At 55.6% G+C, this 17151-nt stretch overlaps 4 protein-coding genes across 4 annotated transcripts; 2 read left to right on the top strand and 2 right to left on the bottom strand.

Moving 5' to 3' along the window:
- Positions 1-145: 145 nt before the first annotated feature.
- Positions 146-4002, bottom strand: CMQ_2352 (fungal transcriptional regulatory protein; the record flags this gene model as incomplete). Its single annotated transcript, XM_014316310.1, has 4 exons — positions 146-1472; positions 1527-2765; positions 3153-3734; positions 3791-4002. 4 exons carry the CDS (start codon positions 4000-4002, stop codon positions 146-148), a joined length of 3360 nt encoding a protein of 1119 aa, XP_014171785.1.
- Positions 4003-4614: 612 nt separating this feature from the next.
- CMQ_2206 (uncharacterized protein) lies at positions 4615-4849 on the bottom strand (the record flags this gene model as incomplete). Its single annotated transcript, XM_014316164.1, has 2 exons — positions 4615-4772; positions 4828-4849. 2 exons carry the CDS (start codon positions 4847-4849, stop codon positions 4615-4617), a joined length of 180 nt encoding a protein of 59 aa, XP_014171639.1.
- Positions 4850-5364: 515 nt separating this feature from the next.
- On the top strand, positions 5365-7411 carry CMQ_2154 (ATP-binding cassette sub-family F member 2; the record flags this gene model as incomplete). The annotated part of the gene is made up of 3 exons (XM_014316112.1): positions 5365-5952; positions 6039-7180; positions 7285-7411. 3 exons carry the CDS (start codon positions 5365-5367, stop codon positions 7409-7411), a joined length of 1857 nt encoding a protein of 618 aa, XP_014171587.1.
- A 2112-nt stretch (positions 7412-9523) lies between these two features.
- Positions 9524-16170, top strand: CMQ_2289 (snf2 family helicase ATPase; the record flags this gene model as incomplete). Its single annotated transcript, XM_014316247.1, has 4 exons — positions 9524-10117; positions 10924-11271; positions 11389-15949; positions 16016-16170. The coding sequence occupies 4 exons, from the start codon at positions 9524-9526 to the stop codon at positions 16168-16170; spliced, it is 5658 nt and encodes a 1885-aa protein (XP_014171722.1).
- Between the last annotated feature and the right edge of the window lie 981 nt (positions 16171-17151).

The following is a 17151-nucleotide window of genomic DNA, read 5'->3' on the forward strand; positions in this document are numbered from 1 at the left end:
CCGGTTCCCAATTTCCATCATTATCTTATATTGTACAAATGTTTCTGGTGTTCCAGTATCATATAGACATAATCCAACTCCCTGGTGCAATTTGTCCACTCCACGATATACATACAATAGTACCCTTTCTTCGAATATCTATCACCTACGTCGACATCTGCTCCGAAAACATCCCGTCGAGACAGCTCTGCACGTCGAAAAACTGCTTCGACGGGTCTGTCCAGTCGATGGTATCTCCCATGAGCAGCATTGACTGGAGCAGCTGTTCGTCTTCATGGCTCACATGAGCAGGCGCCCGCGACACCGAGCTCGTGTCCCCACCTGCAGACCTGTCAGTCTGCTCCAAGTCCTGCTCAGTCGTCCCGTTCTCGTATGCTATCGGCACAGCTGACTCCCGGTAACCGATCTCGTTCAGCATTTCGTAGAATCCCGACACGCCTATCGGTGCCACCAAAGACGCCGGAGCCATCGCAGACTCTGGGTTCAATCTTGCCGCTGCTGTGCTGGCTTGACCCTCACTCTGCGTCAAAAGCGGGAAGCAGTGTCGTAGTGGTCGTAGCACCGGGCCGACGCCCGACGCAGTGCTCGCCTTCTCGTCGCTGATGTGACCGCCTGCCGCCGGCAGCAGGTAGCCTTCGTACCACTCGCTGACCGCCTCCACGAGCGGTGCCCACATGCGCGCTAGGTGCCGGTGCCGCGTGCGGAGCTGTCTCATCCGCCACGACAGCTTGCCCAGATAGTGGTGGATCTGCGTGGTCGAGCTGCCTGGACCGCCGACGTGGCGCATCAGCCCGTGCATGGCGCCGCCCGGAAGAACGGCCGACAGCTCCAGTTTGAGCAGCACAACGATGGCGTAGCTGATGCGCGCGTACGAGAACACCGGCATGCCCCGAAGCTGCTTCGTCGGCGCTGCCAGAAAGATGCCGATTAGCGCCCGTGCCGACGCGAGGCACAGCTGGCGCGACTGGATGTGAGCAGACGTAAGAAAAGGCCGTGGTTTTGGTCTTTGTGGTGGCACTGGTGCGTTCGCCCTGCACGTCGGCACAGCCACGCGGTACGGCGGCTTGAAGTCGGTCGGGTCAAACTCGTTGTAGAAACACGACTCGTGCAGAGTGCACAGAACGGTGTGGTACTGTATCAGCAGGCTGTTGTTCATGCATGTGCTCGTCACGCTCTGTCGCCACTGCTCTAGCTGCAGCGTGGCATTCTGCAGGTTCATCTGCAGGCACGGGTCCGCAAAGTCCACCAGGCCCCGGGTGGCCTTGTCTGTGCTACTGGCTGCCCCGTCGCGCTCAGACGACCGGAGGCCCAAGCCGACTGCGGCGTTATCGACAATGTGCTGCAGACGAACCCAGGCGGCCAGAGTGGCGTCGGTTGGTGCTGCCAGTGCCGATGTCTCGATCGTGGCGAGGCATTCGGCTATGTGAGGCGTAAAGGACAACATGGACTGGCGGTGGAAGCCGAGAGAGACACTTTTGATGTTAGTTTTCTGTTTGAGACGAGACGGAAAACGACAAGAAAACCACCTGGAACAGCAGAGGTAGCAGGCCAGCAGAGTCCGCTCAAAGACGAGGGTGTCGCCGGATGGACCAGAGTCTTGAGGACGGTTCTGTCCTTCACGGCCGCACAGACCCAGCTCCACGGCCATCGATGCAGCCAGGTGGACGTGCTGGTAGAATCTTGGCCGATGGCTCGACGGCGGCGTGACTCCCAGTGAGTGACAGTTCCAGTTGGACGACACCAGCAGCGCCTGGATCAGCTCAATCGACTTCTGCCCATCCAGCATGATCCGCTCGGCAAAGACCCTCAGCAGGAGTGCCTCCAGCGCCAGGCTGAGACCGTCGCTCTCGTCGTTACTAATATCTGCAGACCCGTCTCGGCCATTGCTCAGCTCATCGTCGTCATCGTCGTCGTCGTCGTCTCCATTCTGTCCCATCTCCGCGCCAATGTTCCCCGCCACCGTGACTATCGCTAGGAAGAGTACGGGGGTCTGCCGCCGTACCTTGGCTGCCACTGCCGCTATCTCCTCATCTGTCGGAATCACGTGATGGTTTGCTGGCGTCACGGCAGGGAACACCACGAGCGGCCGTTGGGGTGCCATTGTCAGGACGTATCGCCGAAAGAGGCGCACCGCCCAAGCCATCGGTAGAAGTCCAGCAGCCACAGGGTCTGCCGAGTCGACTGTTGCTGGCAGGGAAGAGTTCCACGACAGTGGCAAGTTGGGAGAGGGGGTGCCAGCAGAAGAGATGGCAAATGCAGGAGGTAAAGAAGGAACCGTCGGGAGTGATTCCTCCACGATTGGAGACGACCTTTCTGGAACTCGGACTTCTTGCACGCCCTCCACCAACACCCCTCCAGCATCACCACTTTGCTGCTGCTGCTGTTTCTGCTGCAGAAACAGCAGCTCGCCCAGCTGCCACACCTCCTGCTCCAGCTCGCGCACCCGCACGTCCGTCCGCTTGCGCTTGGTCCTCCGCCGCTCCGTGTAGACACACTCGTGGCCAATGTCTCGACACCGACGGCAGGGTGGCCGCTCCGATACGGGTGGCAAGACGGTCCCGTCATTGCTGCTGATGCTGCCATCATGGCCACCGCCACTGGCCGGCTCGCAGCGCACCTTGAGGATGCGACAGGCCTCACAGGCACGAAATGTCGTCGACTGCATCTCCCAGATTGCCAGACAGCTGTGGTCAATTTGCAGTTCGTTTCGTAGGCCGGTAAAGCTTTTGCTGTTCTGCTGCCTAAACCTGTCAGCAGAGTTTCCTCTGACGTGAAGTAAGGAAGTTAGGCCGTCCAATCGACCAATGGCAACGCGGCATCTGTAGCTCACCAACCGGAAAGAGCTATCGGCACACAACTGCTCTCCTTGTCGGGATGGTATACTCATTTCATCTATCAAATCAGAAGTAAAAAACAGGATTGTCCATATTTTCAATTGTCCGTAAACATACGCGAATTCCAGCACGTAATATTCTAAAAAAGCTGCACAAGTACTCAAATTGTTTGAACTGCCGACTGATGAGAATACCTTCTAGTGTCAATATCAGTCTCTGCTGCTGATTAGTACAATTTCGAGGCACGAGACTCGTCTTACTTTTCCACACCCATCAGCCCCCCCAAAGACAACCCCAACTTCAATTCTTCTGTCCTACGAAAAGTAGTCTTCGTCCCCGTCGATGACCTGGAACCGCACACAGTCATCTTGGGCTCCCCGCTGAGCTACCGGCATCATCACCGGCTGGTGGTTGCGTGCCGCAATCATCGTGCACACCCTGTAATGTCCCACCGGCAGACCGCCCACCACAGTTGCCTGAAGCCGCCCACGACCGTCGCCAGCGTCGCTGATTCCCGTGAAAAAGACAAACTTTCTCGGGTCGGGGATCTTGACCACGACTTCGCCCCAATCATGCCGCTTCACCGTCAGCTCCTGCACCGTGACATGGCAGTGGCCATAGATGTTGCCGTTCTCGTCCAGATCCTGTGGCGCCGAGTAGTAGCTCGCCAGCGGATTTGCAAAGTAGCCTGCTGTTAGGTGCACCGTATGGATGGTGATGTTAAAGGCCATGTGGGCCGGAAGACGCTCCCCTGTTGCCGGCGAAGTAATCAGCGACGCAATCATGCGGTCATGGGCCGGGATGCGGCCCATGGGAATGCCGTTACACGACGATGTCGAGAGCTGGCGGCCGTTGGTGAGCTCGCGGCCAGCACAAAAGTTGATAAAGTTGGTGGTGTCTCTAAATTGTGTCAGCCAGCAGTAATTTTCTGTCTTTGGCGTCTCGTGGCTGCTCACATTTCCGATGACACCTCGCCCGGTTCTACGCCCGGGGTCCCACGTTCCTGACCTGTCCGATTGCTTGCTGTCTGGATTAGTGAAGGATCGAGGCAGCCAGGGGGGACGCTGCTTGGGCTCGAAGAAGTCTCTATCGTGCTGGCTATATCCTTAGCGACGACAGCAGCCTGGCTAAAGGCCGTCAAGGCCAAGAAAGAAAGCTGAATCTTCATTGCAAAGAGCTTGGGGAGAAGGAATGTCAAAGGAATAAGATACATTCTTTCTCAGTCCTCAAGCTCTTATATAATTTTCAGGAGCCTACACGGGTACTCCTACTGGTCACCCCATAGCAACTGCTTGTAGATGATAACTGGCTAGAATTGCTGCTGCTCGCTCCTTCACCGGTGTTCAACGCGTCATCTGGGTGTACAAAGATTCGGACTCTTACGTAGTACCGGGTCCCCTAACAGCCAAGACGGAGGAAAGGAAGCTTATGAGAGTACAGGAGTGCTCTTCTGCTGCAGGAAACTAATAATAGAATTATAACCAGTACACCTCGCAGTCAATCAGCAGTCGAAAATATGAAGGCACATTCAGTCTGCGGTTTCTGAAGTCAAGAAGGCCGAGAAACAACGAGAATGTTGTGTTCAGTACGTTTGCCTTGGAAAGCAGCATCAGATCGTCGTTTATGAAAGGACAATGTTCTCCTCTTCAAAACAAAGTCGACTTATAGTGCAGACAGTTGTATACACTGTGGAGGGCTTCAAGTAGACCACGTGACGGTGACGTCAAATAAGGGCACATTTGTTTTATTAAGCAAAACAGAAAAGTTCGACGCAGTCGTTTCAGTGTTCCGAATCATTGTGGACTAAACCCTCCAGAATAGCCTTGCCTTCAGCCATATCATCGTCCACCCACGGCTTGAGGCCCATGGCAAGCATGAAGTTGGTCCAACCGCCGTATGACTTGACAATATCACGTTCGGCCGGGGTCAAAGGAGGCTCTGAAGATTACATAGAGCGGGATTTGGTCTCTGTCTTAGGTTGTAGTCTGCTTACGAAGAGAGTCGGAAGCAGGCATCTTCTAAGATCTTGAGTTTGTGGGATAGTTTCCTGCTAGGTATGTACTACCGAGTAGCTTTCTCTGGTGGATCATATTGTGGAGGTAGTAGGCGGCGTAGGTAGATTGAGAGCAGGATTGTGTGTGTCCAGGGTTCGACGCACGCAGAAACACGAATGGACGAACGGTGGTTGGATGGTGCCTTGATGCCTAATTGCCACAAACAGAGTTTTAATCGCCTTATCGGACGGCGCCAAAAACTTTTTTTAATGGCCGGGGCAGTGCCAACCCCACCACAGCCCAACAATTGACTAGCAAAAAAAATAGAGAGGAAAACCCCGCCACAGTCCCCTTCCTTCCCTTTCTCCCTCTTTTTCTTGGGTTATCTCGACTTGTTGTGTTTTGACTCGCAACAGCCGCCACCACCCACCCCTTTTTTCCCCTTCTTTCCCTTCAATTTGGAAAGAAGCGACGGACCATTTATTTGCCCCGTCGACAACCTCCCATCGAATTTGCAATTCCGAACACCAGCCAACATGGTTTCCGCTTCGAAGGAGAAGAGACTCGCGAAGAAGGCCGCCGACGGCAAGGACAAGAAGTCCAAGGTCGGGTCGAAGAAGGCGGCAGCGGCCGAGGTCGAGCTCGATGGCAACGGAAACCCGATCGTGAACGAGGAGGACACATCGAACCGGGATGAGGAGGTGAAGCGGCTGGCCGCTCAAATGGACAAGCACGGCCTTTCGGACCGCGTCACAACGGGCGTTCTTTCATCGACGCCGACGAGTCGTGACGTGAAGATTACCAGCGTCAGCCTTGTGTTCCACGGCCGCGTGCTGATCCAGGACTCGACGCTGGAGCTGACGTACGGCCGCCGCTACGGCCTGCTGGGCGAGAACGGCTGCGGAAAGAGTACGCTGATGAAGGCCATTGACAAGCGCGAGTTCCCCATCCCGGAGCACGTCGACATCTACCTGTTGAACGAGGGCGCTCCGCCGACGGAGCTGGGTGCGCTGGAGTGGGTTGTTAGGGAGGCACAGAACGAGCTGGAGCGGCTGGACAAGCTGGCTGAGAAGTATCTGGAGGACGAGGGCCCGGACAGCCCAGTGCTGATGGATCTTTACGATGTGAGTGACTCTTGGATCCCTGTTTTTTGCCTTTTTTGCCTTTTTGCCATTCCCCGCTTTGCCTTGCACTGCTGACGTGTCTCTAGCACATGGAAAGAATGGACCCCTCGACCTTCTCGACCCGTGCATCACTGATCCTGACGGGTCTTGGCTTCAACAAGGTGACGATCAACAAGAAGACCAAGGACATGTCTGGTGGCTGGCGGATGCGCGTGGGCCTGGCCAAGGCGCTGTTTGTGCAGCCGTCGCTGCTGCTGCTGGACGACCCGACGGCGCATCTGGATCTGGAGGCGTGCGTGTGGCTGGAGGAGTACCTGAAGCGGTGGGAGCGCACGCTCGTGCTCGTTTCGCACTCGCAGGATTTCCTCAACGGTGTGTGCTCTAACATGATCGACATGCGGTCGAAGCAGCTCCTGTACTACGGTGGTAACTACGACTCCTACATCAAGACGCGGTCCGAGCAGGAGACGAACCAGATGAAGGCGTACACGAAGCAGCAGGAGGAGATTGCACACATCAAGAAGTTCATCGCCAGCGCGGGTACGTACGCCAACCTGGTGCGACAGGCCAAGTCGCGGCAGAAGATCCTGGACAAGATGGAGGCGGACGGCTTCATCCAGCCGGTGACGGAGGACCGGGTGTTCTCGTTCCGCTTTGCCGACGTGGACAAGCTGCCGCCGCCGGTGCTCTCGTTCGACAACGTGACGTTCTCGTACTCGGGCGATCCCAAGGACGACCTGTACCGCAACATTGACCTCGGCTTCGACATGGACTCGCGCACGGCGCTGGTCGGCCCCAACGGTGTGGGCAAGTCGACGCTGCTGCGGCTGATGACGGGCAAGCTGAGCCCGACCGAGGGTGTGGTGGCGCGCCACACGCATCTGAAGCTGGGTGTGTACTCGCAGCACTCGGCTGAGCAGCTGGACCTGACCAAGTCGGCGCTGGACTTTGTGCGCGAGAAGTACCGGGAGAAGTCGCAGGACTACCAGTACTGGCGTCAGCAGCTGGGCAAATACGGCCTCTCGGGCGAGTCGCAGACGGCACTGATCGGCACCCTGTCCGAGGGCCAGAAGAGCCGGATCGTGTTTGCGCTGCTGGCCATTGACAGCCCCAACATGCTGCTGCTGGACGAGCCGACGAACGGTCTGGACATTCCGACGATTGACAGTCTGGCAGACGCCATCAAGGCGTTTAGCGGTGGTGTCGTCGTGGTCAGCCACGATTTCCGGTGAGTTTTTTTTCACTTTTTCTTTTTTTATTTTATTTTCTTCCTTTTTTCCTTTTCTTTTCTCCTTCTTTCTTTCCTTCACGTCCTCCCACTAACACCCTCAGACTCCTTGACAAGATTGCCAACCAGATCATGGTGTGCGAGAACCGGACAATTCGGCAATGGGACGGCACCATTTCCGATTACAAGAACTACTTGCGGAAGAAGATGATCACGGCTGGTGCGGTTTAAGAAACGGCACGTGACTTTTCTCCACAGACTGCACGTCGCCGTCGTCCTGAACCGCCCGTTTCCTTCTGTTTTTCTCGGACTCTCGGCATAGAGGAAGATTGTCCCGAAACAAAGTAGGCGAGGACTGGCACAGGGTCTGCCGAACTAATAGAACGGGAAAGGAATTTTCCACTGGACGAGGAACTGGACGACGAGAGGGGGGGACAGCTCCTGTCTCGCCGCAGGAGTCTCACTAGAGGGTCTTTTTTGTTTGGAGGACGGCAACCAGGATGAAACGAAATGGGCTCTGCCAAGTGGGAGAACGAAGAGCGAGAAAGCTCCGAGGTCCCGCGACATGTTTCTACGGAATGGAATTTCCAACAACATCATGCACCGGATAGAATTTTGTTTATGTTTCTAGTAAAACCAAACGACCAGATTGTCATGCGTGATTTTGGCAGTGACTTGTGGCATGCAAGTGTGTTGGAACGGCACTGCGACAAGTTGATGGCGGCGACGTCATTCCACATTGGTCTGCACGTGAGGCACTCGCACTGCATAGGCGAATGTTCATGACTGTAGGTTGTGGGCAGTTGTCATAAGTTTTGCACCATTTGAGGGCTGAACGTGCTGGCACATGTACGATACGCCTTACAGCGGCGGGTTCACGAACTTGAAGGCCGTGGCCGACATCGCCAAACATGTTGCGCACGACCGGATCGCAGGCTTGCTGCGATCAAACTGACGTCCGACCAAGGCATTCATGCGGTATCAGTGCGCTGGCTCTCGACGCCTTTTGGCGGGTTGCAATTATGCAGCTCCAGCGGAACTAACTAGGCATGCCTAATTTAGCTACTGTTGCATTGCCGGATTGTGCAGGTGGTCGGAATTAGGGTCACTGTACCCGAGGCAGTTTCTGCCTGAGGCATAAAAGGACAGCAAGAGGCTTGCCTCGTATCTGTATTACGAAGCTTTCTCACACGACATGACAAGCTGTCGAAATCTCACTGGGGCGATCCACTGATTGGGGGGCAGGGTGTGGGTCTAGCGGAGAGACGGGCTCGCACGGTGATTGGCGTGAGTGGGGCTGGGCCTGAGTCTGGAACGGAAGGCGCAACGGAAGCGACGCGACGAGAGTTGGGGAAAGGATGGAAGGCGCAAGCAGCAGCAGCGGGGCAGGGATGTCGATGGTGGCCCATGGGCACTACGACGCCTCGTATGCAGGGAAGAAATGACACAAGTGCGGTAGAAAGGGGGGGAGAAGAAAACGATGGAGAGAGAGAGAGGAGCCAGCAGGAAAAGACGAAAAGAGCAAGTCAGTAAGAGAGGAAAGCGGGAAGGGGGAAAGAAGAAGCCCGGCGATGGCGGCGAACCAACAAGGGAAATGGGAAGAGCGGGTTTTATGGACAAGCCGGAATAGTCGCAAAAGTAATGGAGCGCGAAGCGTTCAATCGAGAAGGAGGGCCAAAAATAGGACAGACAAGAGGAAAATAGGCCAGAAAAATTAATAAAAAAACGGTCGCCGGGCGAGGCGCACCAAAAAGGACCTCCTGCTCTTGTTCGTGTCGTTGATCTGGGGGCCCCATCCACCGCCTTTGCCCAAACGTTCCATCCGCCCTCTTGCCTCTTTTCCTCCTCTATCCTCTCTCTCCTGCCATCTTTCCTACCATTTCGAGTGCTCGGTCTTCTTCCATCGCCACCACCATCGAACATCCCTATCGCCATCACCATCCGCCACATCGTCACCTACCCGGTCACGTTGGCTGCTCACCGACTCGGAGCTGCAGCAAGCTCGGGGCACCGTCTCTCTGTCCAGAGCACCGTTCCCGTGTTCTCCCAGGAGCTTCCTCGACAGGCTATTCCGACCGTCTCGTGTTTCCTCGGCAGCTTCGCCGACACGCGCCAATCGCGACTGATCGACCGATGAGCAGACGGCCACGCCACGAACTGTGGATGCCACCCGCATAGACAACCACCGCCTTCCAACCTCTGTCGTCGTCTGTCGTCTCCCGCTGTCGCCATCGCGAATCCGCTGCGTCCTGTCCTACCGTCCTCCCATTGGCTGGTTGCGGGCCGCCTTGCGAAGATCCGAGAGGCTGCCGTCTGAGACGCGCGCGCGCGCCTGTTTGTGCCATGGACCCATCCGACTTCCGCTCGACGGTGCTGTCGCGCCAGGAGAACAGCAGCAGCAGCAGCAGCCGTCACCGCGACATTGAGATTCTCAACCCCGAGCAGGCCGACGTGGTCTCCTCGGCCTCGACCGCTTTGCCAGCCTCGTCCTACCCATCGCGTCCTATCGCCAGCAATAGCCATAGCCATAGCAATAGCAACAGCAACAGCAACAGCAACAGCAACAGCAACAGCAGTAACAGCTCGCACCACCACCAATACAGCCACCACCAGTCGCACCCCCTGCGATCCAGCCACGCTGCCTCGCCGCCGGCCGACAGAAACAGCTATGCCAACGGCACGTCTCACCGGCCGCCTCCGTCAGCCTCGCCCGTCTACGAATACGCAGTGCGTCCCCGCTCGCCGCTGCGGCCGGCCGGCCATTCCGTGTCGCTGGCGCAGCGCGAAAAGGCGTCCGGCAGCTTCTACGACCCGACGACCGACAGGACTACAACCGTGACAGCAGCCACGGCCAGCTCGCGTCGGCCGTCCGAAACGGGGTCTCGTCGCATCAGCGAGAAAGAGGCTGCAGCTGCTGCAACTGCTGCAACCGTTCAGGTATGCGCTTGCTTTTTTTCTTTCTTATTCTTCCTTTCTGTCTCGTTCTGCCCCGTCTCTCTGTATATCTTTTCTTCATTTAGCTTGTTCTTTCATTCTCTTCTCTCTACCTTTGGCCTTCTTACCTAATCTACCTACTCTATTGCTCCTTCCCTTTTCCTCCCTCTCCTCACAGCCTCACTGTCAGCTTACCCTGCATCCCGTACTCGTGCATCCAAATCTATCTGCTGGTCAATTTTGCTCTCCTCCGTACCGGCGTTTCTGCCTTATCACCAGGCTACACGCATATCTTGGCGGCTCCCTTTTTGTCGTGCGCTTTGTGCTTTTTAATGTGGCTCTTTTTCGGCTCTACGCTTGTCGCTGGTGCTTGGCTTGACTGGCGCGCCTGCCGTCTCCTGCATCCTGTCTCATCATCCTCTACGTTACTGGATTTTTTTTTGCCGCTCCTGGATTCTGCCCTTATTTCCACCGTTTCCTTTTCGCTCCCTTTTCTGATCCCTTGTCTTCTTCGACTCCACCTATCCGTCTTTTTATTTTTATTCCCTCTCTCCTTGGCCTGCCATCACCTTTAATTTTCCATCTCGGTTTCTTTTCGGCTTCCATCATCCGCTGCCCGTCCATTAATCTACTTCCCTTCCTACATACACCGTAATCGACCGGCCCCTTTCTTCTCACTAAACGCGTCGTCTTTTTCTTTCGCCATCGCCTTCATCTCACCCTCGCTCTGGCTTGTCTTGGCACGTCACGATGCATCATGTGTGAACGTGACATTTACTGACACGAGCCACTGCTTTTGTCCACCACAGCATCGCGACGCGTACCAATATCCATCGCGACCTCAATCTGTAGGCGATCGCTCGCCCTACTACGGCACATCCCACAAATCGCCCACTGCTGCCCCCGCCTCCTCGAGAAGCCCGGTCACCCATTCACGAAAGCTCTCTGCCTCTGGCACATTGTCGTCTGCCATATCTGACTCTGTCAGCATCTCAACCCACCCACCACTACAAATGGCTTCTCCATCTTTGGGCCACCGCCCGCTGTCTCTGGCTGGCTCGCCACCTCCAAATGGCACCGCCACCTCCATACCCTCGCTTTCTTCATTTTCCAAGGCTGAGTCCCCGGCCACAAACAAGGCAGCTGCGCCTACAAGTGTACGTTCCATCAACGCTTTTAGCTTTGCTTCAAGTGTCACGTCTCAATTCCATCCATTCCATACATCAACCATCTCCTTCCTTATCTAATGCTGATTGCTTTCCCCTACCATATAGACGCCCAAGCGCACTGCCGACCTAATGTCCTTCTCCAACATTCTCTCCAACGCCGAGCCGGCGGTCGAGAAGCCACGACCCAAATCACCACCCCCCGCTGAGGACGACTCTGAACATAACAATACTGCCCGGGGCGTTCGGGTCCTGCGCTTGGACAAGCCAGAGGACAAAAAACCACGAGGTGGCCGACGAGTGGCCAAACATCGCGTGTCCAGTGTCAAGGACAGGGACATGGACTTGGATGCCTCGCTGGTAGACATCGCCCCAAAGGCGTCGCGGCGCTCCTCTGTGAAAGCCAATGTCACAGAAGCACGTGTGCCAGCGAAGCGACGGGTGAATGGCCAGCAGAAGAAAGCCACCCCGTCACCCTCCGTCACAGCAGAGCGGGAGAAGAACATCCAGACCTTTTTGAACAAGCTGGACGATGAAATGGAAGACGTCGACACCTCCGAATTCGACGAAGAAGAAGAGATCTGGCAAGAGCGCTTTCGGCGGCGGAAAGTGCAGATGGCCACCACCGAAGCTGAATTGCACTGTCTTCGCCGCACCGATTTGTCCGACACCTTTGCCAAACGGCTCGAAGACCATGGTTATCTCGGCACCAAGCGTTACTACGAAATCTACTATGACGAGGCTTTGCAGGAGGTGCGCGAACAAGAGCTCTTTGCCGAGAAAGAACGGAAGAAGGACATGCAACGGAAGCGGCGGCGGGAGAAGTCGATGGCTGTCACCCTGGAGCAAAAGAAGGATGCTCTGGCCCGCGCTGCCCTCACCCAGGACGAGAATGAGCGCCAGAAGCTGCTGCGCGAGGCCGAGCGGGCTAACAAAAAGGCCCAGCAGACGAAGCTCATTCTGCAAAAGGGCATCAAGGGGCCCGTCAGAAATGTGACCACCATGGATCTCAACCTTGAGGGCGGCACCATGTCTACATTTGAAAGCACCGAGCTCGACGCGGGAAAGACCAAGGCCAAGGGACGCGGCGGCTCGCGTCCGAAGAAATCCAAGGAGCAAAAGCAGCAAGAGAAAGAGAACGCCGAAGCTGCCCAGGCCGCTCTTGATGCCGGCGAGGACTTGCCCAGCAAAGAGGAGACGTCCAAGATCCGCATCAAGTTCAAGAAGGGCTCGAATGCTGCCGGCGCTAACGGCGCATTGGGCAAGGACGACGGAACCAGCAAGGACGACATCCATTCGAACAAGGAAAATGCCGAGCCCAAGTCTTCCCGAGGCAAGGACAAAGACAAGGACAAGATGGCCATTGTCGATGCACCGAAAGATCCGCTGGAGATCAAGTTTCAGTCCAAGGGCTTCAACCAAATCTACGACCAGATCTGGCGCGACATGGCTAGGAAGGATGTCAGCAAGACGTTCCGCATGGCCACCGACTCCTACTCCACAAAGGCTTCGAACTTGAAGAAGACTGCTCTTCTTGCCTCAAAGGAGGCGAAGCGGTGGCAGCAGCGCACTAACAAAGGCAACAAGGACCTGCAGGCCCGCGCCAAGCGTGTCATGCGCGATATGATGACCTTTTGGAAGCGCAATGAGCGCGAGGAGCGCGACTTGCGCAAGGCTGCCGAACGCCAGGAACTCGAAAATGCCCGGAAGGAGGAAGCTGACCGCGAAGCCGCTCGCCAAAAGCGGAAGCTTAACTTCCTCATCTCCCAGACGGAACTGTACTCTCACTTCATCGGCAAGAAGATCAAGACTGACGAAGTCGAGCGCAGCACCGATCACCCTGACGAAGCCGCAAAGGAGAGCGCCAAGGCGGCTGCGTCGGGAACCAGCCACGGCGCAAACCTGAGCTTGGCTGCGTCCAACGGTGCGGTCGGCTCCAAGGTCACCAACTTTGAAAACCTCGACTTTGACGATGAGGACGAGACCAAGCTTCATGCTGCTGCCGTGGCTAATGCACAAAACGCCATTGCCGAGGCACAACACAAGGCTCGCCAGTTCAATAACGAGGACGAACCGGCCCCCGCCGGTATGGATATGGATGACGAGGGCGAGATGAACTTCCAGAACCCCACCGGTCTAGGCGATGTTGAGATTGAGCAGCCGAAGCTGCTCAACGCACAGCTCAAGGAATACCAGCTCAAGGGTCTGAATTGGCTGGTGAACCTGTACGAACAGGGTATCAACGGTATTCTTGCTGATGAAATGGGTCTGGGAAAGACTGTGCAGTCCATCTCCGTAATGGCGTATCTTGCTGAGAAGTACGACATCTGGGGTCCCTTTATCGTTGTTGCTCCTGCTTCGACGCTGCACAACTGGCAGCAGGAAATTAACAAGTTTGTGCCGGAATTCAAGGTGTTGCCATACTGGGGCTCTGCCGGCGACAGAAAAGTCCTGCGCAAGTTCTGGGATCGCAAGCACTCCATCTACAAGAAGAATGCACAATTCCATGTGCTGGTCACGTCCTACCAGCTGGTTGTGTCTGACGTCGCCTTCATGTCTAAGATGCGCTGGCAGTACATGATTCTCGACGAGGCACAGGCCATCAAGAGCTCTCAGAGTTCTCGTTGGAAGGTGCTTCTCAACTACCACTGCCGCAACCGTCTGCTTCTTACGGGTACCCCGATCCAGAACAACATGCAGGAACTATGGGCTCTGCTGCATTTCATCATGCCGTCCCTCTTCGACTCCCACGACGAGTTTAGCGAATGGTTTTCCAAAGACATCGAGTCGCACGCGCAGAGCAATACCAAGCTGAATGAAGATCAGCTTAAGCGGCTGCACATGATCCTGAAGCCCTTTATGCTCCGTCGTGTCAAGAAGCACGTGCAGAAAGAGTTGGGTGACAAGATTGAGCTGGACATTTTCTGTGATCTGACGTACCGCCAACGTGCCTACTATGCCAATCTTCGCAACCAAATCAGCATAATGGACCTAATCGAGAAGGCTACGACAGGGGACGAGAACGACTCCAAGACGCTCATGAACCTGGTCATGCAGTTCCGAAAGGTCTGCAATCACCCGGACCTCTTCGAACGTGCCGATACGACGTCGCCTTTTGTCATGAGCTACTTCGCCGAGACAGAATCGTTTAGCCGCGAGGGTGCCATCATTCCTGTCGGCTACTCGACCCGCAGTCTGATCGAGTACGATGTGCCGCGCATAGTCGCATCCGAGGACGGACGCATCCACATGCCCGGCCGAAACAACGCAGTGGCTGGTTTCCGCAACAAGTACCTGAAAGAGCTGATGAACATCTGGACACCCGAAAACATCCGCGACAGCTCCAGCAAGGACGAGGCCTTCTCGTGGCTGCGATTCGCTGACACCAGTCCAGGCGAGGCGTACCAAGCATCACACCGCGATATTTTCGACCGCGGCGTCGATATCGCCACGAAGCACGCTTCCACTCCAGGATTGTCGTCTCGTCTGGATCGCCTGAAGGTGGTCTACGACGATGACGATGACAAGAAACATGTTGGTAGCAAGTCGTCCCGGTCCGGATACACTCCAAAACATGCGCTCTTCCAGATCAGGGAGCGCAATGGCCTTGCCGCACTTGCCGACATTACGACCGAGGGTGTGCTGCATTCGCTCATGAATGTTGCCCGCACCGCGTACGACAACACGGGTCTGACCCGTGTCGAGCAGGCTGGGCGCAACAGCGCGTCGGCACCTCCGATCGAGCTGACCAGCAGCAGCCGAAGGACTGCGATAGAACGCCAGGACTTGCTCTTCAACATGCCCATGCGGCGGGTGCTGTTTGGGCCCAACCCGGCAGAGGAGAAGGCCCTGGTGTTGCAGCAGGTGCCATGGAACCGATACCCGTCGACGTCTCTACTGCCAGCACCGGATGTGGAGAAGAAGCGGTTCACAAACATCTCCGTACCGTCGATGCGACGGTTCGTGACAGACTCAGGCAAGCTGGCGAAGCTGGATGATCTGCTGTTCAAGCTGAAGGAAGGCGGGCACCGCGTGCTCCTGTATTTCCAGATGACTCGCATGATCGATCTGATGGAAGAGTACCTGACATACCGCAACTACAAGTATTGTCGGTTGGATGGTTCTACCAAACTGGAAGACCGTCGCGATACTGTGCATGACTTCCAGACGCGCCCCGAGATTTTCATCTTCCTGCTTTCGACGCGTGCTGGTGGTCTCGGCATCAACTTGACGTCAGCTGACACGGTTGTCTTTTACGATTCCGATTGGAACCCAACCATCGACTCGCAGGCCATGGACCGCGCGCATCGTCTCGGCCAGACGCGCCAGGTGACGGTATACCGGATGATTACACGCGGTACGATCGAAGAGCGCATCCGGAAACGTGCCCTGCAAAAGGAGGAAGTGCAACGGGTGGTCATCCAGGGCGGCGGTGCTGCCTCTATGGGTGTGGACTTCTCGGGCCGTCGTGCTCAAGACAGTCGCAACCGCGATATCGCGCTGTGGCTGGCAGACGACGAGCAGGCCGAACTGATCGAGCGTCGCGAGAAGGAAATGCTGGAGAACGGGGAGTTGGACAAGGTGGTCAAGAAGCGTGGCGGCGGCAAACGCAAGCGCAATGTCGACGTGGATGGCAACGGTGCCAGCCTGGACGAGATGTACCACGAAGGTGAGTTTCGCCGTGTGCTTCCTCGTATTGGACGTCGTGGGAGAGTCGAGCTAACGGGTGGTGCAGGCGAGGGCAACTTCGACGACAATAAGGCGTCAGGAACAGCAACGCCGATCGAGGCAGCCACGACTGGCGGCGGAAGAAAGAAGCGTGTGAGCGTCAAGAAGGCCAAGACGACTAAGCAGCGTCTGGCCATTGCCGACGGACACATGGACGGCTGATTGCACTCCTGCCAGAGTGCGTTGCACACTTGTATATCACTGGCAGCGTGATCATTCGGTTGCGGCGATTTCTATTCCAAGGCTGCATGTTTTGCATCCAGATTTATTATTACTTTACAAAAATCGGGACATGGGAGTGGAATGGGACTGCAACACATGGGACGGTTTGGTAGAGACAAAATTTTGAGCCCGCCGGCTGGGAGATACTATTGTCAAGGTCGGGCTGTACTATTATATTGTTTCTGCTGTTCGAGGATTCTACCGATTCTATCAACGGGGCCCTGCAAAATCAGGGCGTGGCAGGGTGGCGTTCATGCTCGTTTCTTCTGTATCTGGCTGGGAAGAAGAGGAATATCAGACATTTGGTGATTGCGGTTGTCGGTGGGATCGTGGCAATGATGACCGATCTTAACGCCGGAGAAAGTCGGGTAGAGGGAACGAGACTCCATCCATGACAGATAAAGACGCAGAGAACAAGAAGACTAATAAAAACTAATTAAGTGAGTGGTGACCTGTACTCGTAGTGTTGAACGAATAGATTAAATACTGATAATTCCGGTGGGCGAAAAAAAGGCATTAGAATGCAAAAATGACAAGAGAGGGATTCGAACCCTCGCCCTTTCGGATTGGAGGAAATACACCTTTAAGCCCGGAGGACTTGAAAGCCTAAATCCAACGCCTTAGACCACTCGGCCATCTTGCCGTTGTATAATTTTTGGAGGCCCGCACATGTATAAGGGGTGTGTGAAGTGAGGGATTGGCATGTGCATTGTCTCACCCGAAGTCGCGGATTTTTGATGGCAAGATCAGGTTCGATCGAGCTCACATTACATACCATTGAAATCTTGCACGAAATACTTACATTATTCCCCTGAGACGAGTTGTTTACTTTTGCTTCTTGTATCTTACTACTTACAGGACAAGCATTGTACTAGCAATTCCAGACACGCAGTTCGTTAGATGAGTCTTCGTAACCGAAGA

The sequence above is a fragment of the Grosmannia clavigera genome (genome assembly GCF_000143105.1).
Source record: "Grosmannia clavigera kw1407 unplaced genomic scaffold GCSC_156, whole genome shotgun sequence".
NCBI lineage: Eukaryota > Fungi > Ascomycota > Sordariomycetes > Ophiostomatales > Ophiostomataceae > Leptographium > Leptographium clavigerum.